Source organism: Cupressus sempervirens, chromosome 4, assembly GCF_028749045.1.
Source record: "Cupressus sempervirens isolate cs-2001-9-10 chromosome 4, ASM2874904v1, whole genome shotgun sequence".
Classification (NCBI taxonomy): domain Eukaryota; kingdom Viridiplantae; phylum Streptophyta; class Pinopsida; order Cupressales; family Cupressaceae; genus Cupressus; species Cupressus sempervirens.
In genome coordinates, this window is record NC_143121.1 from 660067096 (window position 1) to 660091005 (window position 23910).

A 23910-nucleotide genomic window follows, 5' to 3' on the forward strand; every position below is an offset into this window, starting at 1 on the left:
CCACGTTGATATGCAAATGATAATAAATTGAGGGAAAATCAAGAGTGGTTGATTATCCAGTCAACAAATGATACGAAAACAAGGAGTATATATTTAGACTAATGAGAGGGAAGAGCCCCTTTCCCATCAAACTATAAGTATGTCTATTGGAAACAGGTTGCAACTAAAATCTCTTTGATCATGGGAAATATATATGTATACATGATTTAAGGAGAAAAGTCGAGACATAATCTCATTGGGTGAGTTATCAAGTTATCAGTTTCACACCAATGGATTTGAATGAAGGTCCAACAAAGTCCAAATCAGCGCTAATTATAGAACATTAGAAACTCATCTCTAATGATATCCTTTTTTAGACTAGCACACATACAATAGAAGATTTTGGCTATGAGATTGGAGATCATATAATATATATGATCAAGAGATAAAAATCAATCTGAATTAGAAATTATATCCATCTTTACACACCATCAGATGTTAACAAATTGAGCATGCATTATCGGGAATAACCATTCCCTTTCTTGTAAATTCATATAACAAAGAATACAGTTTAAACTTGGATTCAACAAGGGATAAAATGCAAGTGAAATTTGTAATAATGAATTCCTATCAAATCTAGAATGGATATACGGACACGATGTACACTTCTACAAGCCTTGCCCTAAATTAATCACGAGATAAAGCATATAATCCAAATGGAATTCTATCTGAATCTCTTAAGTTGTTGTAAACAAGAAATGAAGACAATTGACTGGAACGTCAAAAGTCAGCTATCGTGTATTATCAGCCATAGGAGAAAGACTACACTCAAAACAATGAGTAGTTGATATGATAAGACAATGATTTATAGAGATGATGATATTCAAATACTAGCCAGCTTCATGCCACAATTGTAAAGCTATATTGTGTTGAGAGTATTGAGATTAAGTACTCCATTGTGTACAATTGATATAGATGAGCATGGAATGGTAGAATTTACAATGTTAAGAGGTATTTATGCAATGGAAACCAATCCAAAATGCCTTGGATCCAAGTAAAGACAAGGTTTGCAATCACTTGGAACTATTCCAATGTAATTTAGAATAGTGAGATAAGTATTCTCTCTCAAGACTAATATTTTTTATTTTGCAATTAGGCTCTTATATGTATTAAAAGTGTTATTTATCTCCTTATGCTCTTGTTCTTTTCTTTTGTCTCTGAGTATGTTCAATAATATAAGAGTGGGAATCTAACATTGAAAGGGGGAATGATAACCAATGTTCTATTCCCATTTGAATCGTCCTTATATGGGAGCAGAAACGACGTACTCAAATTGTTTGACAAATTCGTATTACATGTGTCTACTCATTGTAGTCTCTCTCATATTTTGTATTTCTATAATTACTATAAAGATTTATTTGCCTTGATCTTTTCCTTTGTCTTTGAGGATGTTCTTGCAGGAAAAGAAGATTGGTACATTAGGCATGCTACCAAATATTGTGCATAGTCACTCTTATGATAGTAGCTCCTAAGAAGCTATGATTTAGGATTCACGAATCATCTGATGATTAGGTTGGATAATGTGAGTTTCTTGAAGCAAATATCCTTGATGATTGAAATTATGAGAGAGAGTTTGACAGCTCATTAGAGGCAACCTTGGAAAAAGAGGAGTAGAAAACAAAAATGCTCAAATCAAATTTTTGATGATATTGGTTTAGAAGGAGTAGACCTTGTTGATGGATTCAACACTAGTCAGAAACTTTAATAGCTAAAGGACTATGATTCATGGGATAAAGTCTCATGTATGTAGGTTGGAAGGCTTTATGCTATCAGGATACCCATTGAACTAGGGAAGCATGACATTACTTGCTTCCAAGAGCTTAGAAGGATGATAACAGATTCAGAGGAAGTTTGACACATCATCAGAGAGAACCTTGTGCTAAGAGGTCAGAAAAGTTGATATCAAACTAAGAGGGAGAAACCTTATTCTCTGATATGTTTTATGGTGAATGTTGTGACAACACTACATGACAGCATTCGTGGAGACTTCATGCGAACTTTTGATGTCATACATGTATGAGCCTATCCCTTGTGTACACCATGAAGAAGTGATGACTTCTAAATGATCATCACTTGTATTAGAAGTTGTTGTAAAGTGACGTCCTTACAATAACTTGTAGCATGACTCATTTTTGCGAAATTATTTCATGTAAAGGCTTTATCTTATAAATCAACAACTAGGCAGTTGATATCATTAATTTGATTATTTACAAGTTGTTTGTATAGATATATTTTCAGTACTTGGTGTATATCTTGCCTTGATATTCTGATAGGCCATTGCCACATTGAGTACTTGGTGGATATCATTTAGTTGATGTTCTGATAGGCCATTACTTAGAGTATTTGGTGAATATCATTTGATTGATATTTTGATAGGCCAATGCTCATGTTACCAAATATGATATCAAATAGTAATTGGTGAATATCATATGTTGATATTCTGATAGGCCAATACTTACATGATATCATATTGTAGAAATCTTCTGATCAATGATTTCCTATATGTATTATTTTTGAAATATTACCTATGGTGTAATATCTATGCGTTTTATCCTTCTTCATTAAGAGGGAGTGTTAATGTTATAATTCTGTCGGATAAATTATATTATATATATGAGATATATAATATATGACATATTAAATATGGAATAATTAACTTATATTAAGAGTAATATATATATATATATATATATATATATTGTTATATAACAATTATAATATATTGAGGGTATATTACTTGTGTTATACAAGGGAATATACTTAAGATTTTTTTAAAGAGTTTTGTAAAGAAACAAGAATTAAGAGGGAGTGTATTGTTCCTTATAACCCACAACAAAACGAGGTAGTAGAAAGGAAGAATAGAACAGTTATAGAAGCAACAAGAGCTATGATATTTGATCAAAATTTAGAATATTATCTTTTGGGAGAAGCCTCTTGTAAAGAGTTTTGTAAAGAAACAAGAATTAAGAGGGAGTATATCATTCCTTATAACCCAAAACAAAATAGGGTAGTAGAAAGGAAGAATAGAACAATTATAGAAGCAACAAGAGCTATGATATTTGGTCAAGATTTAGAACATTATCTTTGGGTAGGAGCCTCTTGTAAAATTTGGAGTTACTTCTTAAAGTGTAAAGAATTAGAAGAAATCCTGAAGAGATTTAAAGAATTCAAAACTGAAAACTGAAAACTTTTCAGGACGCAAAATTAAAACTCTTAGGACTGATAATGGAGGGGAATATACTTCAAATTTGTTTAAAGAGTTTTGTAAAGAAACAAGAATTAAGAGGGAGTATACCATCCCTTATAACACACAACAAAACGGGATTGTAGAAAGGAAGAATAGAACAATTATAGAAGCAACAAGAGCTATGATATTTAATCAAAATTTAGAATATTATCTTTGGGCAGAAGCCTCTTGTACTGTTGTCTATATTCAAAACAGGATTCCTCACTCCTACCTTAGGGATAAAACTCTTGAAGAAGTCTTTACTAAGGTTAAACCTAATATAAGTCATCTTAGGATTTTTGGGTGACCAATATATATACATGTTTCAAAAGAAAAGAGAACTAAGTTAGAACCCTCCAGGAGGAAAGGTATTTTTGTCGGGTATAGTGAAACATCTAAAGCATATAGGATTTTCATACTTGGTCAGATAAAGATTGAACTTAGTAGGTATGTAATATTTGATGAAGATTTAGCATTCAAAAGAGCCCTAAGTTCTGGAGAACCCTCTCCCTTACCTAGTTCTGAAGAAAATACTGAATCTGAGTTTTAAAGGGAGAACATTGAAGAAACTGAAAATGAAATTCAAAATCTTAATCTTGAGAAAACTCAAAATCCAAAGAAAAGACCCACTTTGGGCCATTAAGATAGTAGAGGAAGCACAAGACTTCGCTGCACCATCTAAAACATTGAGAAAAAGCAAAAGACCCAAAAGATTTTCTAGTTGTGCAGCAAACATGAGTGATTTATCTAAATCAGAACCAATCGATGTTTCAAATGCTATTAAACATACAAATTGGAAGGATGCTATGATGGAAAAATACCAATCCATTAATTAAGAATGATGTTTGGGAAATTGTTCCAAAACCTGAAGGAAAATCCTTTGTTTCTTTTAAGTGGATATTTAAAATCAAGCAATTTGGCTTAGAAAGTTACTTGTGGGATTATTTGGTCAACCCATGAATCCTACTATTATTCATTGTGATAATCAGAGTTCCATCAAGGTTTTTGTGAATCCAATTTTCCATGATAGGTCCCCATGTATATTGAAAGTTTTTATCATTATGTAAGAGATATGGTAGATGGGAATACTGTAAAATTAGAATACATTTGCACTGCAGATCAAACAACAGATATTCTTACCAAACCTCTCTCTAAAGTGAAGATAGATCACTCTAGGAAAAGACTTGGTATGGTTGAATTCTAATACATTTGTATTCTTTAAATTATTATTAAAATAATTTTTATTGTTAGGCTATTCGCTGTTATGGTCTTCACCATTTGTATTCGTTATTTAAGAGGTGATGATCTCTGAGATAGTGAACACTTGTATAAAAGACATTATGAGAGATGACGATCTCTTAGGTAATGTGTTGAACAATAGAGAACTACTGCCAAGATTTGGATGAGTGTAAGATCACATTGTGATATAGACATTTCTATGCCTATAAGTCACAACTTGGATAAAGGAAGAATTTAATCATTCTCCAGAGTTTATCCTGTGTTCTGGTAGATCTTAACTCAGGATCATGTTGTGATATAGTAATGCCAATACCTATGAGTCACAACTTGGATAAATGAAGAATTTAATTATTCTCCGGATTTTATCCTATATATTTTATTCTTTGCAATACTATTATCACTAGTATCAGTAATAAGTCATATCACAGGTATAGTAATATGACATAGTATCATGTGTTCGATGATACCACATGCTAAGAAGATTCAGATAGTATCAATCTATTCTTATTCATCGTAATTGATGATGCTAGATATGTTATCTCTCAGTATGATTATCAAGTTAAGAGGGAGTGTTAAATCTGTAACTTCGATTACCATACTGATCTGATTGCATAGATCTGACAGATCTATTCTTGCATGGAATGCCTATATATAATTGTTCCTTGTTTAGGCATGATCGGTGTCTCCCTTCGATTATGGCATTTAAGTTTGAACTTAACTAATCTTAGTTTGAATAAACAAATAAAAGCTAGTACTCTTTGACGTCAATAATGAGAAAACAATGTAGGGCCGACCTAGATAGGGTCATGTCCCTTCAAGGGACATGCCCTTTGGTTGCCTTATTTATATAGGGTATGGTTGTAGATAAAGGACACACAAATAACATACAGTCTGCTCCTTTAGCAATTCTGCCTTCTATGAATTATTGCAGAGATAAAACAATTTTCAGAATAGCATTTAATACTTTTGGTAATCCTTCATACAAGTCTCAATTGTAGAAGATCATCTTCAGCAAAATGAAAAGCATACAAGGTATTATCTCAGTCTGATTGACAACAGAATTTGCAGAAATTTTACAGTTTGATTATGACTTTTACATATCTCTTTTTGCATTTTTCCACATCTATGCAGGTCCAAGAAGGCATAGTTAGAATTGATTGTATTTTGATTACTTCCTTTGGGATTTAATGAGTATTGTTGAGTGGGTATGTATCTGTATTATTTGCTAAGGCCGTGATATTATGATGCATTAGGGTGTGATTTGTGTGTGCTTCTTGCTATACCATGTTTTAATGTCTTGCTTCGAACAAAGGAGTGAGACTTTAATATTAAATGCTCATTTGATTCTGTATTGACTGGCAATACGTTGTTCAGAGTTAATTGAATTGCAATTTTCTCTTCCTGCTTATTTTTCAATTTTGGTTTCATAGTTTCCAATAAATTCTACCATTTGCGTGCAAGTGAGTTACAATCTTAATATCATTTACAATTGATAATGAAGATAAATCTGAATATCAGTCACCTCTACTGAAATTCTTAAAGCAATTAGTAAATAAGTATGATGATAAGATTATTGTAGATCATAATATGATGATTTTTGATTACTCGTGCAGGAGATGATTGGTTTTTCACTATTTATGCTGGACCAATCTAGAAAAGAGGCTGAGTATTCTATGGAAACTGCTTTTTCTGCCTATCAGGTTCAATTCTCAGTACTTTAAATTGAATTAGTATCTGAAGACTGAAACAGTTTCTATTTGACAATATAATTCTTAGAAAGTTGAAGATTATGCTCTACATAAATAGCAATTTTATGTGAAAATTTCATAGATATTTTTTAACTTTCTTTATTTCTTCTATAGCATTACAAAATGATGAACAGTGTCATTAAGAATCTTGATATCAGGGGATATCTTGGTGAGATTGGTGTTGTTTTTCCAAGATGCATCAATGTGAAATATGTTGTGACATTAATGATCAAATTGAGCTGTTTTCGATTAAAGGAAAAAACAAGTTTTGAAGGGAGCCAAAACCCTTTGCAACTCCAATACATATGGATAGTCAAAGAAGAACCCAAAACAAAGTGCTGCCAGAAAACCAGCAGAAACCCAAAACCCAGAATACCCGAAAGACCAGCAGAGACAAGACAACTTAACAACAACGACTAGATTATTAAAGGGTATAGGATCACTGTAAATGTAATAACACTGCCATTATTTTTGTGTGTTCCAAGTGTAGATTTTAATGATATAAATAATGAGTAGAGGACACATGTCTCTATGGTAATTAACAAGTTAATAACCATTAAGCAATATATTAACAACAATATATAACTGTGTGTGTGTGTGTGTGATAGAAGTTGTCATTTATGTCAAAGTGAAGAAGTGAGATCATTGTTGCCCATAGCATGGTAATCTGATCAGTGCAAGCTTAATCAGTAGACATAATTAGTGCAAGCTTAATCAGTAGAAATCATTATGTCATACATAAATACAAAGATGCCAAAGAAAAAGTTATACTATGAGTTTACATATATAAAGATAACAAAGCTGGAATTGACAAAAAGAATATATATATGATAGAAGTTGTCATTGATGTCAAAGTGAAGAAGTGAGATCATTGTTGCCCATGGCATGATAATCTGATCGGTGCAAGCTTAATCAGTAGAAATCATTATGTTGTACATAAATGTAAAGATGCCAAAGAAAAAGTAATACTATGAGTTTACATATATAAAGATAACAAAGCTGTAATTGACAAAAAGAATCAAAATCGATAATCTCTAATAGCAGCGATGAAGTTGATATGGTTTTGAAGTAAAAAATATTATTGTAGGTGCATGATTTGAAGATGGCAGGTTCAGAAGATGAGTGATTTGATTTGAATGAATATACACGCTGCCAAGACAGAATTGGAAGGTGATATCAAATAGGGAAGACATACACATAGGCACTGATGTATCATCCAGATTTGTCCATGTCATATGAAGGTTTAGTTGCACGCACATTTGACCATGAAGACTACGTACAATGAAGCTAACTTAATACTAATCTTGAGTTCCCATAGTGAGTACCACTTTATTAACAACACAGAGCCATCTAAACAACACAGAACATGAGTTGAAGACTATATTAAATAATTCAATAAATACCATGGAGTGATGAAGTATTAGCACCCATATATGACCAAGTCGAAGGCTAAATTGCTATACCGTCACAATTAGAAAGATATTTGAAGACTATAAAAAGATTACGATCCAAATCTGCAGACACTGTTAATACACTGGAAAATAATGGAGATAGCGCGTGTGAAGAGAAGAAAGGAAACAAGTTTGCATACAGGTTTGATGATTGTTTGTGTGCGATCTTAGAAGAATCCATGACGGCATAAATACAAAGACAAAACACATCACCTGATTGGAGGACAAGGAACTGTTTAATTGAAGGCAGAAACACTAATATGAACAAAGCAAATATATAAGACAACGTATATGTATATGCAATGATATAGAAGATTATGGTCAAAACGGTGAACAAACATTCACCCTTTCTCATAGCCACCAAGAAATATACAAAATAAACCTGCAGGAAATGAATTTGTTTGAAAGTATAAGCAGCCTGATAATATATGAACATCAGAACTGGAGTTTATGGCAAACATATAAATGTCAATTTAATGAGCAGCAATATACATCAACTGGATTTTTTCGTTTTAAGTAATAAAGCTCATGCGTATGGGGATATATATTAATTAGCCTTTGTAAGTGCTCGCATGGCATAAGGTAGCAGTTTGGACAATCATTAGCAAGGACATGAGACAGACAATGACTAAGTTATACAGAGCAACACATCATCCATTTGTATAAAATAAAAAAAATTATTACTATGCAGGTTGCGGCATCACTCATTAAACAAAAAGAGAATCAATGGTTAAATGAGAAGGCCCGATAAAATAAGGATAATATTTTCTTCATACAAATGTCACGATAAAACCACCAAGGATATATTAAACATCAATAGGCGATTGAATAACAGACATAAACAGAGGATGAGTGTCTATATGGCAGTCAAACAATTGATAGCAAGAGTAACGAGTAAAAAGACGCCAGCATGTCTTTACAGTTACAAAGAGATATAAACATGGCCCTTAATAAACACATATATATTATTTTCAACCTTGAAAATCTACACAATAAAATGTCTTTCCATGCCACGATATTTCAGATTGATGTCAGATTCTAAATGATAATATACAGAGACTTTATACAGAGGCAATGATAGATATTCAAAGATAAGTCTCCAATGTGGACGGACATGTGCTAGCAGCCACCTTTAGAGGATTAGTTTATTCAACAGTGAAATGACAAGTCAAATAAGGCCAAATAAAGATAATTTTCCAAACAGCCTAAAGGAGAAAGAACTAATTAATTCAAAGTTAGCAAAGATAATGAACAGGTGCGATTAATAAAGAGGCATGCTTTATTTGAAAAGATGTGTCTTTTTCAAATGAAATCTTGTATATATATATATTTTCTATTTGAAGTGATATTAAAAAATGAGAGAAGATATAGATCAGATTGGTAGAGCAGAGAAAACTATCTGATGGTGTGAGAAAAATAAATAAAGAAGATCATCAAAAGATATAGGTTAGATTCATAACAAATAAATGTATTTCACAAAGGAGTGTGAAGCGGATATAGAGAGTAAATAGAGTAAAAGTGGCGATTAAGGTAAGTACATATATATTCAGATTTCAATAAACTATATGAGTCAAAATTATATCAGATATAGAAGGATATACATATGCAGATTTAGAAGAGGCACATATATATACATATATAAAAGACAGTTTATGCAGATACAAATGAAAAATATTTAATATTAATGGAGAGTGTGCAGAAGTACATAAGAAAGGAGAAAAATCAGAACCAAATAAAGGAGTGATTTAAATAGTCCATCATCAATTGAAGATAGCAACATTGCCGAGCTGGAAAATAGTTTGTGTGCAATGGGTTGGTGCTCGAAGACAAACAGTTGGGGTTGGTGCTTCTGGTAGGTCTGTGCTTGTGAAGTATTGGAGTTGGAGCTTTTAGTAATTCAGTGCTCTTAAACAAAGGGGTTGGAGCCTCTAGTAGGTCATAGCCTACAAATCATTGTAAAAGAACAAATTTGTATATCAAAAGCAATTATTTGCTGTGGTTTTTCCCACATTGGCTTTCCACGTAAATCCTTGTGTTATTGTGTTCAAGTGCATAATAGTTAATTTCATTATTTGAAGTTATTAAAGCAATTATCTGGATAGAAAGTTGCCAATTGATATTATACTGATTCACCCCTCCCCCCAGTATAATCATGTGGTCTTCATAATATAATATTATATATGTGAGTTTGTCTAATTGATGATTAACCAATTGCTTTAATGTTTAGCCAATTACCATAGAAGGATTGTCTCTAGATCAATTAGCTTCATACTCCGTCTTAGCTAGGGATGGTTGTTATAGAACACGTCATGCTGTCAAGCATATAGAGATATATCATCTTGATATGGTATTCTTGGAAATGACATATTTTAAGGATATCAACTCATACCCACCAAATTAGATGTTATCTTTTGATATCATTAATAGTATGATTCAACAAGGAATATCAACCATATGATATTCGTCATTTGTATATTTTCTTGGTATGTGCATTGATATTAAGTCCATGATACCTACCAAGAGAACATCTGCATATGGTGTAAACACCATGTCATATCCTAGTGGAATATGTGTTATTTGATCTTTGGGACAATAGCTGAATGTAGTGCATCATGAATAATAGATAGGTTGACATGACCTCCGGGACAACAACTCAATGTAATCCATCATGACAGATAGGTTATTAGGACCTTCGGGACAACTTAATGTAGTCCATCATGATAATAGGTCAAGCCATTGTGAAGATCACCTTACAACAACAACCATAATCAAACATTGTTGAAAGATTGTCACCTCTCATGATGTATTTCAACAGAATCATGTAGTAATTCACATGATATCTACCATGAACCATGTCAAAGGGTGGATCCACTGTAGCTGCTCCTAGAGTGTGGAACAAGCTCTTTCACCTCAAACTTATCTCTGATAGAGAAGAATGTATAACAAGGGATTGCACTTGGAACTTCTTTATGAAGAAACACTAACCTTTTGACCTCCTTGTCAAGGTTACTAATAAGTGATCAAAACTCCCTCTGAGTTTGATATCGACTTTTTTGACCTCTTAGTAAAAGGTTGCCTTTGATGAAGTGTTAGACTCCCTCTTATCGTCCAAGGTTGCCTTTGATTAAGTGTCAGACTCCCTTTGTTCAAAGTTGCCTCTAATGAACTGTCAAGCTTCCTCTTGATATAGAAGGTTGCCTCAAGAGCCTCACTTTATCTAGATGATCATCAAATGACTAATGAATCCTAAATCAAAGCTTCTTTTGAGCTACTGTCATTAGATTGAGTCCTGCACTGTATTTGGTATCATGCCTAATATTTGGTATCATGCCTAATGTACCAATCTTCTTTTCCCAAAGAACATCCCTGGACATCCTTTATGGTGTCTCTTCTTTTCCATCTCTAATTTAAGGATAGTTCATAGGGGAATGAAATATTGTTTATTATTTCCCCTCCACAATGTAACATTGCCACTCTTATATCGTCAAACAATTTTGCATCACATCAAATATGGAAAACTTTATCTTGGGTATCAAGGAAAAGAACAAGAGCATAATAATAAAACAAATAACTCTTATATTACATGCATGGATATAGTTAAGAGGTTGACTAAGATATGCAACTAAAATTAGTATTGACGAGATAATTGCCAACAATACTTATCTCTAGATGCTCATAAGCATCCTTCCTAATGGATCATTAAAATTCCTAATGCACGATTCTTCTCTTCCTGCAAGAACATCCTCAAGGAACAAAGAGAAGAACAAGGCAAATTGCTCTTATAGTACATATAGAAATACAAATAAGAGGTTGAGCCCAAAAAATAATAAGGACAATACTGAAGATATAATAATAAAAAATACTTATCTCATTATTTTGGAGCAAATACCTAATGACATCCTTCACGATGTGAGTCCTTTCTACATGCATGTGAAAGTCTGACTTGTAGTTTCTTCTAGCATCTCAACTCAATGCTATGCAAATTGTACTTGGCATATGTAATTATTGGCTTTATAATTAAAGCCAATAAAGTCTGAAGAGGTCTGAATAGCTTGGGCATTATGCTTGTCATGAACATCCTTTGGAAATAAAGACAAAATTCATTCTCTTCATTCAGCTCATAATTCTGATCTGAAGTGCAAGTACCACAGTATTGAAGTGAATAACAACCACTAGAGGAGTGACACATATAATGCTATGCCAATATAGTTTCTTGTATTGCAAAGTAGTTGAGATGGAAAGATAACAAACATTGCCAAATTTGTGGAGAGTCCAAAGCGCCCATATTCATCCATGGTGTTTTTGGTCATTGCCAAGAGTTGGAATCTAGCTAGAAGCGAAACACCCACTCCATTAAAATATGTACACATGCTCTGCTTGAAATGAATGGTGAGGGGACTCTAAATCACGGTATCAAAATCAGGAATAAAAAATATAAGAGCTTATCAAATCAGATCATTAGCAAATAGCCTCAAGTGGTCTCTTCGCAATCCAAGCACCAACATGCCCTACACATATTCTAGACCCTCTAGCATCACATTTTCATGAGCCCGCCTCAATTCATTTTTGCTTTGCCCAAAGGCATGCACAACAGGTCCATCTTTTTAATCATGTGGTGAGAAGAACCTGCTCCATTTGGTAGCGTTCGACATCATCTGTGGGTTCTCAATCATTCACTCAGATCACCAAGCTCAATCTATAACTTTTCTTATTGCTTGCCCATTCATATTTCATTTTGTTCATTTGCAACTTGGTTCTGATAACATGGTGAAGGGTATAGGATCACTCCAAATGTAATAACACTGCCATTATTTCTGTGTGTTCCAAGTGCAGATTTTAATGATATAAATATGAGTAGACTTATCTCATGAAGAGACATCTCTATGGTAATTAGCAAGTTAATTATCATTAGGCAATATGTTAACAACAATATATAACCATATATATATAAGTAGATGTAAATGAGATTGTCTAATTGATGATTACCCAATTGCACTAATGTTTAGCTAATAACTATAGAAGGATTATATATAGATCAATTCAATCCGAATGACGCGATAACATTTGAGTATTGTTGTGTTGGTACCCGCCTCCTCTTCTTGAAGCTTGTGCATCTTCTGAACTTCCGCTATTAGATCCAAAATATCCTTAGGAACATCATACACTTTCTTTTTCATACTTACTCTAGTGCTTTTTCCAGGGCTAGAGCTTCGACCAATAACATCATAGGATCGACAACATAGAATATTGTTGTGTAGGTACCCGCCTCCTCCTCTTGAAGCTTATGCATCTTTTGAACTTCCGCCGTTAGATCCAAAATATCCTTAGGAACATCATACACTTTGTTTTTCATACTCACTCTAGTGCTTTTTCTAGGGCTAGAGCTTTGACCAATAACATCATCGGATCGACAACTAGATTTACAACCTTTTTTTCACAGTAAGAGTCTTCAAGCTTACCCATTAAAGTAATGAGATTAACCACAAAAATCTTTATGTTAGCATGATTTTGTTGGAGGATCCCTTACGATGAAGTTATTCCCATGAAGACTCATTCGAGTTCTTGAATTTAGCTAAAAGAGCCTTGTACTTCAAGTTGAGGCTCTTGATCTCATGAAAAGTCCATCTATGTAGTTGAAAAGAATTCATGGATATAGCTTTGGTCGTCTGAAGAATCCCCAAGCTAGGTTCTTGCTTATCTGACAATTCCTCTAGAAGAAGTTGCACATTTGCCTCATTGGGATCGGTATCCTACATAGGGGCTTGCTCACCTTTGGAGGCTTTGGTTGACTCCACAGACTCTTTCGGAGAAATAGGCATATCATGATCCACTGAGCTGGCATAGCCAACTAAAATAGGAACCTTCTTCTCCTATGTACTCTTCTTCTTGGAATTCACAAAATGAGGGCTTTTCTCTTTCCTAGGCATAGAGGACTTAATCTTTTGCTCCTTAACGGTTTCTTGCAAAACATAAATCTTAATAGAGAGGACAAGATCCGACCCATGGAGCTCAGCTGATTGCTCCTTACTCAATACAACATTACCGTCATTGCCAGGAGTACCTTAATCCCTTTTATCTTAAAATGTTCTTCCTCCGCATCTTTTGTATCCATCATCCCGTCATCCTTTTCCTTTATAGGGGTATTTAGAGGAGTATCTCTTGCTCCATCATCATCTTCTTCGGTATCCATATCTTGCTTCTCATCATACATTTTCATCTTTGGGGTTAACATAGGCCTTTTAAGTGCGACAGGAGGCTTCAAATAGCAATAATCACTTTCTGACTCCTTTATCCGCCCTTTCTCTTTATCTCCTTTGATAATTGCAAATTTTTGGACCATTTCAAGAACTTTATCATGTGCATGCTCATAGATGAGATAGATGAGCTCTTTATGAAGCATCGACTTATGGGCTTTCTTCTTATGGCACCTAATGTTCTGATTAAGAAAATAAAGAAGATAATGCGGAAAAATAAACATACATCTTGTATTTAAAATTGTTCACAAGAACAAAGTGATAACTGTGAGCCCTTGTATAATGACCATTAACAATAATCTAGTCCATTAGGACAATGAGAGCTTTCCTACTAATGAGCTTAATATGATCCACATCATAGAAACTAGAAGAGCTTTTGACAAGTTTATCATGCTTAACATCTTTTCTAGGAAAGAATTAAATTTCCGTATTATAATTTTTGCTATCCCTTAAGAAGTTCACAATTCTATGTTGCAGACCCATGATTTCTACTATAAACTCTTCATTGAGGAGAATCTTGTTTCCTCATTAAATCACATACCTTTCATTCCAGCTATCTACAAACTCTCTGGTAATGTCCATATTAAAGCCATGGAGTCTCAGAATAAAACCAAATTCTCTATTTGTGGGTCAAAAGAGAAATGATGAGCACTCCTTACAATGTAATTGCGGTAAAGTAAAATGTTCCAATCTTTGTTAGAGGCTCATCAATACCAAATCGGGAATTAAGAGATGGCTCCAATCTTTCACTCCGAATAGTTGGTCGAGTAGGGTCTTGGGTACCCTCTCAACAAACCCAACCTCAACACCCTTGTGAGGAAGCATTGTGGAAAGTCTCTACAATCCTTCCCGCCAAAATTTCGAATATCGCGAGAACCTCGGATGATAGTACCCTCAAAGGCCAGTATGATCCCTCCTACAATTCTGAACTCTCAAGCAGATACGTCATAAATGACTTTGTGTAGTAGAAATTATATGAAAAAGCATCAACTTGCTCCCTTGCAATCCACAACTAATCTCTATGAAGCAGTGGCACTACCAACTATCTATCGCTATCAACTGTATGAGATGAAGTAACATGATTGTTTCCAGAGGGAAACATCTCAATGTGAGATTCAACCTCCCAACCAGATAATACTTGACATGAGTCTAGTGAAGATGAGAGAGTGGTTTTGTGAATTGGCACACAAATCATAGTTGAATCCTCCTCTACATCACAATGGCTATCAAAAATCTACCGTGGATCACCTGCCAAGGAACTAACCTATGGAGAACTTGACACAAAAAGGAGCTTTCCACATTCCTACACTAATTGACACATCTCATTTGTAGCTACTGCACTCATCTCAACGATGAATGTAACTGCATCCTTATCACATCAATCATCCCTATCTGTGGAAGTCAACTCACCACCAACCACCACTATATATAGTTCAACTGGATTTGGGGCTAGTGTAGACTATACATGCTCCAACTCTATGGTAACCTCATCCAGTTATGACTATGACTCCCGGAGGGCCAACTAAGTACACTACAAGGAGTCCACAATAACCTCAAGCTCATGGGTGAGCTCATCAACCTCCTTTCTCCTCAAGGCATCATAATAAACCCTGTCTCTCTTGAGTAGGAAATTATTACGAGGTAATTGGTAAATACTTGCTTGTTATTAACAGAGACCGAAAGGTCAATTTATACAAAAGAATGAGATGATGTTTCCTTAGGAAACGATCGTAAAGAATAGAAACATTCTATTCCAGAGAAAGCAAAAAACGAAAGCAAACTAAAGCTAAAGATATTTACAAGATAACCATTAACTAATAATAGACGTCTTATCTATTATTGTAATACCCTCCCTTAATGGTTAATCTATCTAACACACCAAGCTGTCCTCTGAATTTGATAAACTTATCAGGACCAAGAGGCTTGGTGAGAATGTCTGCAGTCTGATCTGTGGTAGGAACATACTGCAGATCTATAGTTCCGTCTTCAACCAGCTGTCGTATGTAATGACAATGAACATCCACATGCTTGGTTCGTTCATGGAAGACTGGATTCCGTGCTAACTTGATAACACCTTCGTTATCAACAAACAGAGTAGTCGGTCCTGCTGGTGACATCTGCATATCCCCAAGCATCCGACAAAGCCAGACAGCTTCACATCCTGCCCTAACAGTCCCTCTGTATTCAGCCTCTATAGAAGAGAGAGAAACTGCCTGCTGCTTCTTGCTGGTCCATGCGACTGCATCAGATCCCAAACTGAACACATATCCAGATGTTGACTTTTTATCATCAACAAAGCTTGCCCAATCTAAATCTGTGAACCCACTGAGTTTAGGATTAGAACTCCGAGAATACAGAATTCCATAATCAGAAGTGCCCTTCACATAACGAAGCACACGCTTTGCTGCCATCCAATGATCAGCCTTAGGAGCTGTCATAAAGTGTGAAATATAGCTGACTGCGAAGCTGATATCAGGCCTACTAGTAGATAGGTAGATGAGGCTGCCTACTAGTTGCCTATACGTAGTATCATCAACGGAAGGAGAATCAAACTTGGCTGATAACTTGAGACCTTTCTCCATAGGTGTAGATGCAGGTTTGCAATCCTGCATTCGGAATTTGTCTAACAAGGCCCTGGCATATTTGGACTGAGAGATGAATATACCAGAAGACTGTTGCCAAACTTCAACACCTAAGCAATAATGCATGAGCACAAGGTCAATCATATCAAAAGACTGGCATAAGTGTTGTTTGATTCCCTGAATCAAAGATGCCGAACTGCCAGTGATGATCAGATCATCCACATAGATAACCAGAAGGATGATGTCACTGTCAGTAGTCTTGATATACAGATTTGAGTCTGAAGAACTCCTCCTGAAGCCTTGATCACTGAGGTACGTATCAATCTTGATGTACCATGCTCGAGGGGCCTACTTCAAACCATAGAGAGCTTTTACCAATCTGAGAACCTGATGGTCTTTACTAGCAACCTTGAAACCAGGAGGCTGCGTCATGTAGACCTCTTTATGGAGATCACCATTCAGGAAAGCACTCTTTACGTCCATCTGATGGACCTTCCAGCCAAACTGTGCTGCCATGGCTAGGACTAATCTGATGGTGCTCATCTTTGCAGTAGGAGCAAAGGTCTCCTCATAATCAATGCCCTGACGTTGAGAAAAGCCCTTTGCCACTAAACGAGCTTTGTAGTTATCCAAAGTACCATCTGATTTGTATTTGATTTTGTAGACCCATTTGCAGCTAATGGGTTTCTTCCCTGGTGGAAGATCAGAAAGGACCCAAGTGCTCTGGTGTTCAGATTGCATGGCCTGTTCCCACTCTGGAATTCCTTTAGCCTCGGAATATGTTTGAGGTTCAAACACACTGTGAATGTTGGCCATAAGAGCAAAGTTAACAGAATCTGTAGTTTTTCTCTTTTTCCGAGCAGTTCTCCACGTCTTAGCCCACCACTTAGGCCAGAGAGGAGAATGACCAACAGTAGTACTAGGAGATGCTTGATCAGCAGGATCCTGATAAGAAGAATCTGGATCAAACTCAAGTGAAGCATCTTCAAAATGAGGTGATCCTGCAGGAGAAGCCGGAGGTGTCTGTACAGGTATCACTGGCAGGACTGGAGCTGGAGGAGCTACTGGAGCCCTCCCATCAGGTGGACCTAATGGAAGCCGAACTCCCAAATCATGAACCTGCATAGGCTGGTCTGCTGGATCAGGAACAGGAGAAACAGGCATGAATGGTCCTTGCTGCTCATTAGAGACTACATCGCGGCTGTATATGAGACGAGATGTCTCAACATCAATAAGGCGGTAGGCTTTGTGAAGACTGCTATATTCAGCAAGCATCAGTTTCTGACTTTTGGCATCCAACTTGGTGCATGAAGCATCAAGGATCCAAACAAAAGCAAGAGAGCTAAAAACCTTTAGGTGACTGATTCTGGGCTTGCGACCTGACCAGGCCTCTTCCGGAGTTTTACCTTTGACCGCCACTGTGGGTGACCGGTTCAACAGATAAACTGCAGTGTTAACTGCTTCTGCCCAAAAACGCATCGGAACATGTCTGTGTTCGAGCATGGAACGAGCCATCTCGGTGATTGTCCTGTTCCGACGTTCAACTACACTGTTCTGTTGTGGCGTGTGGGGTGTGGTGAACTGGCGTTGGATGCCATGTGTATCCAAGAAGCTGGAGAAAACATTAGAACAAAATTCCCACCCATTGTCTGATCTAAGAGTAATAATAGATTTCCCAGACTCTTTTTCAACTAAGGGTTTAAACTTCTGAAATACAGTAAATGCATCGGATTTCTTTTTAAGGAAATACACCCACATTTTTCTACTGAAATCATCTACAAACAACAGAAAATACCTGTACCCAAGAACAGAAGGAGTGGCCATAGGGCCGCAGATATCAGCATGAACAAGCTGAAGTACTTGAGAAGCTCGCCAAGAATCGCCACTGGGAAAAGGTGTGCGATGTTGCTTCCCAGCCTGACATGCGTCACAAACTCCAAGGTGTTGGGTTTGAATCTCTGGCAAACCAAGAACAAGCTCATCCCGAGCAAGTTGTGAGAGATAATGCACATGTAAGTGCCCATATTGCTGATGCCAAAGTGTGCTGATGGAAGATTTCCGAGCAACCATAGCTAAGTCCTGAGAATCACCAGAATCAGTAAGTTTGAAAAGACCATGATCCTCAAGACCAACTACAACAGTAGACTTGGTCGCCCGATCAGTGATGGTGCACTGATGTGAACTGAAGGTGACTGCCAAGTGTGGAGAATGTCGCAGCAACTGACTGACCGAGAGTAGATTTAGTTCCATCCCTGGAACGTAGTACACATCAAGGAATATGAGCTTCCTCCCAACAGACTGAATTTGAATGTTGCTTTTACCAACAACTGTGTACTCTTCTCCACCACCAAAGATAACAGAATTTGAATAAGGCTGGTAGTCAGTAAACTAGTCTCTCCGGTGAGTGAAATGTCGAGAGGCACCTGAATCAATATACCAGGCAGATGACTGCACATGATCTGCGGGTCTTTTAGCCATGAAGGCGTAAAAGGCAGATTCCGCTTGCTCAGTGTGCTCTGCACTGTTCGCTTTGGGTTGCGAACCTGATTGCTTAGACTTGGCAGCTAAGTGTTTCCGACATGCAACCTTCATGTGACCATACTTGTGGCAATAGTTGCATTGAATGTTCTTCTTTTTGGTACCATCGGATGCTAGAGCAGAAGACTTCTACTGAGATGGTTGCTGAAACTTGCCCGTATCCTTCTGAAAGGATTTCGCAGCAAAGGCTTGCTCAGTAGAGGTGGAACTGGAGCTGCTACCGAACTGTTGTTTCCATTGATCTTGCTGAAGTAGCAGGGTGCAGAGATCAGTGAACTTTAGATCAACACCAGTAGATGTGATGTTGAGAGTCTCGATAAAATGCTCATAGGAATTTGGTAAACTCCGAAGAGTGATTACCACAATATCCTCTTCCTCCATCTTGCGACCGATGGCAAGTAACTGATCACGGATTTCCTGAATCCGATTCAGGTGTGCCTAGAGCGAGGTGCGCTCATCCATGATAATAGAAAATAGAGTGTTTTTCAGAAAGAAGGCTCTGCTCTTGTCGGAAGTCTCATGAAGACCTTTGAGATGTGTCTAGATTTCGGCCGTTGTCTTGCCGGATGGAATCTGAGAAAGCTGATCATCAGCTACGGAGAGTTTGAGAAGCATTACTGCCTCTCGATTGTTCAGATCCCATGTATCTTGATCAGGACCCGGAGAAGTCAGACGCTGCTTAACACCCAGAACAAGTTGATCGGTGTTTCGATATTCGAAGATTGCGATGATGCGCTGCTTCCAGGTTCCATAATTGCGACCATTGAATTTGGAATTATGCTCGAGCAGAATATTTGTTAGAGATGCCATGGCATGTTTTTCAATGAAAACTGTGAAAATCTGTGAAGGCACGTTCTTCGAGGCAAAAATACGGAAGACCCAGAAGAATTAGAGAATGACCCAGAAGAGAGCTCGAAAAACCTAGAAGGAATCTGCTGTCGTTTTTTGGATCTGCTGGCTCAAAAATCGAGGCACCCAGAAAAAATGGACGACAACCCAATTGAGCTCTCGAAAAACCCACCAATAATCTGCAAACAAAATATTTTTTCGACCCCAAAAATTAGGGTTTCGAGCAAAACCCTAGTCGGCGGATTTGAAGGTCAGATTTGCAGGAAAAAATGGCAGATTTGGATAAATGAACACCCGTAAAAGGAAGATATGCTAGCAAAGAGGGTCGTAAATGCTTCAGCAGTGATCTTCGGCGTTCGAAATAGTCATTTTCTGCAGGCGTTTTGCTTGTCCAGAAAATTGCGTCGTTTTCTGCATATATTTGTTCAGATTTGCGCTGCCATGTGACGCGATTGCATGAGCAGACAAGGTCGCCAATGGAGGAAGGATGCTTGCAGGCCACAAATCTCAAAAAAAAAAAACCAGGGAAAGAAATCCGTGATTTCAAAAAAAAAACGCCCAGAAAAATATCCGCAGGTCTGCCAAAAAAAATCCACGAGTTTAAAAAAATCTCAGACAAAAAACTATTATGAAAATCTCAGGGTTTTTAGATTAGGAAGCAAGGTTCACATAATAGTTTCGAAAATTGGCTCTAATAATTTCAGAAAAGAAATTATAATTTTCAAAAAAATTAAGAAAGATGCTTTGATACCATATTATGAGGTAATTGGTAAATACTTGCTTGTTATTAACAGAGACCAAAAGGTCAATTTATACAAAAGAATGAGACGATGTTTCCTTGGGAAACGATCGTAAAGAATAGAAACATTCTATTCCAGAGAAAGCAAAAAATGAAAGCAAACTAAAGCTAAAGATATTTACAAGATAACCATTAACTAATAATAGACGTCTTATCTATTATTGTAATAGAAATCCCAATTTGCTAACAATTGTAAATACTTGTTTCATAATCTTGATGGCCTTTCAGAGAGCATGAGATTCCTCAAGGGAAAGACCACCATCATAGTGCTCATCTGTCACATGGGCAATCCCAACTATAGATAGCCAACTGTCAAGTAACATCAAGTGCTCTAAAGCTATGGCAATCATGCGATTCCTAACCTTCAACTGCCCAGTCAAACGATAAGGAATCTATAGTCATTGACTCTTGTACATGTCCTCTGATGCAAACTCGACATTGTGATAGGAAATTGTATCTGCACTGCTCACTACACGATCACTAACATCATGTGTGCTATCATCCTTGTACAGATCAACAATCAAGGTACTACTATTGGGTACCTCTACCAATACCACCTCTAAAGAAATGGAAATTGCTGTTGTATCAAACTCTGCACATGTCTCTACTTACCCCTCATCACTAAATCCCTGTAAATCACAATCTAGGGACCTATCACCATCCACTAAATACTCTGAGTAATCACCCAACATTTGATATGATATCCCAGACTCATTGCATCATGAATCATTATTGCGTGAAACATTAGAGGTCCCCACAACAGTAGTATCAACACTATCCAACTATGACCCCTTTTGCCATTGTCTACTGCTGCATACATGACTCAATGTCATCATTTAGATCAACATCACTAGGGCAAAAATCTACATCACCTAACTCCTTCGTAATACTCAAATCATGAGTGTCATCACTGGGTAGCTTCATGCCCTCATACGTCCCACCTAAGAAGACTATTGTTTCCTGCATTGAATCAACACTATGGCAGTTGCTATAAACATCGGAACTGTCAATGCTCCTATCATTCACACAGTCTTTAAAACAACACCCTCATCCAAAGAGTCGAAACTAATAGTGGTAACAACTGCATGATTTGTACTCACATTGTCCTCAAAATCATCAACATACTCACATAAGGGACCGCTATCCTAAAAATCAGACCCTGTGTCACTCATATCCCCATTGCTACCAGCTGATGTAAGACTGCCATCAAAGGTAGTTAGCATGTCCTCGACATTCTCTAAAGCACTAACTCCTAGAATCCTCAAACTGTTGGAACTCAATGTTGTTGTCCTCTAATGAAACAAACATATCCACATGCCCTTGTATAGAATCTCCAACATCATAATTGCAGATTGGACTAGTGGCTGCCCCACTAAGCACAATATCATCTTCACCATGATCACTAGCTGCTGAAAACTCAAGGTGAAGACTTTTGGACATCTCATCCGTAAAAAACTATAGTTTATCTTCTTGTATCTCAGTGAAGCCCTTTTAAAAATGTAGACCATATATCTAGCTTCCCTGTCAACTTTTGCCGAATCTGCCAGTCTTGCTTCCATCCTTTAGGGCCCATTTGGCTGCGGGAATAAGAATATGGGAATAGGAATACGTATTCTGGAATTGTTATTCTAGAATAGAAAATAAGAATACGTATTCTTATTCTTGTTTGGTTCAATCGGAATGTGATGGGGAATTCATGGACCCAAAAATATATGTTTTCTAAAATAAATAAAACTGGAATAGGAATATGTATTCCAATTCCACCTATTTAGGTGGAATTGTGAATGCTCATTTTTGGGCCAAAATTAGAATACATATTCCTATTCACAATTCCGATTTGGTGCACCCAAACAAAAAATTTAAAATTTTAAGAATTTACATATGCCTATTCCGCTCATATTCCTGCTGCCAAACGGACCCTTACTGATTTTGTTTATGCTTTTCCATAATTTCCATTAGGGCATTTGTTTTCTTCCTGAGACTACCCCCATTATTCAACTGGTTTCCATATTTATTAGATTTTTTGTGTTTGTCCATAAGTGCAAGAGTTTTGGTCACTCAAATATCAACAACAAAACCAAGATAATAATTTTTTTCCAACCCCACAAGATGCCAGTATATTGCTTTGATACCAGTGTAAAGAACCCGACTGGTTCTAACTTTAATTACATTGGTTTGATATTTTGTCAAACACTTATCATGCAAGCTTTGATACCACTATAAGAGGCTTTGTTGGTTCTTACTTATTAAACACCAATGTCTTTACTATTTAGTTCTTTGACATTTTGTCAAACACTTTTTATGCAAGATTTATCTCGCTGTACTTCATTTAAAGATTGTGCTCTTTAGGTTTGTAGGCTGCAAATAAAGTTATTGAATGCTTCTGACAATGCAAAGTTGTTATAGAAAGGATATACTAGCTGTTTCAGACCTTTGACAAACATACACAACTGAAATTAATTACTACAGCTAATAGACATAAAGACAAACACTTTGCCACACATTCCAATGAACACCTACAATCACTAGGCATTTCTACAAACCATAGTTGGAAAACTCGCCAAAGGCATAAACTCGCCAAGCCCCCCAAAAGTTTAATTGGGAAAAACTCGATGATTTAAAAAAAAACTTGGGAAAACTCGGGAACCTTAAAAAACTGCTGAAATTTAATTAAAAATACATTTTTTTTGCAAAATTTAATGAAAAGATGCATCTAATAAGTTAATTAAAGAGAATACAAAAGAAACAAGCAGAGTTTAGATATATATAAATGGATAGTCAGGACAAAATTGCATTCTGATGCAGAATGCTCATGGTGGAAAGCAAAATAGTAAATAGTTTCAATCTGTTAAACTAGAAGTAAATACTAAAAGTAAATACATCAAGATTCAATGAATCAATATAATCACATCTTCCTCTTTCCAATTGTACTACTAGCAGGAAAGCGAGGGGATCTAGGCCTCGAAGAAGTGGCCTGCATTGGGGTAGGGCATGCACTGCGTGACTGTGAAGTTTGTGGTTGTGCCTCCTCGCTCGACATCCGTATTGATTGGCTCAGAGTCTTGGAAGAGGATGTATCTCCTCCTATATGTGGCACTGGTAATGCCTCGTCATCTGAGCTTGAACCAATGCTTCGTCATCTGAGCTTGAATCATCATCGTCCTCGTCCTCAATGTCATCCATTG

General features: G+C 36.4%; 1 protein-coding gene across 1 annotated transcript in view; it reads left to right on the forward strand.

The window, feature by feature from the left end:
- Window positions 1–23910, forward strand: part of LOC149562982 (Tetratricopeptide repeat (TPR)-like superfamily protein) — a 231449-nt gene that overhangs the window by 113441 nt on the left and 94098 nt on the right. The window contains exon 12 of the mRNA XM_089826419.1: window positions 6118–6204. Coding sequence (XP_089682545.1) covers window positions 6118–6204 — 87 coding nt within the window. The remainder of the gene's footprint in view (window positions 1–6117; window positions 6205–23910) is intronic.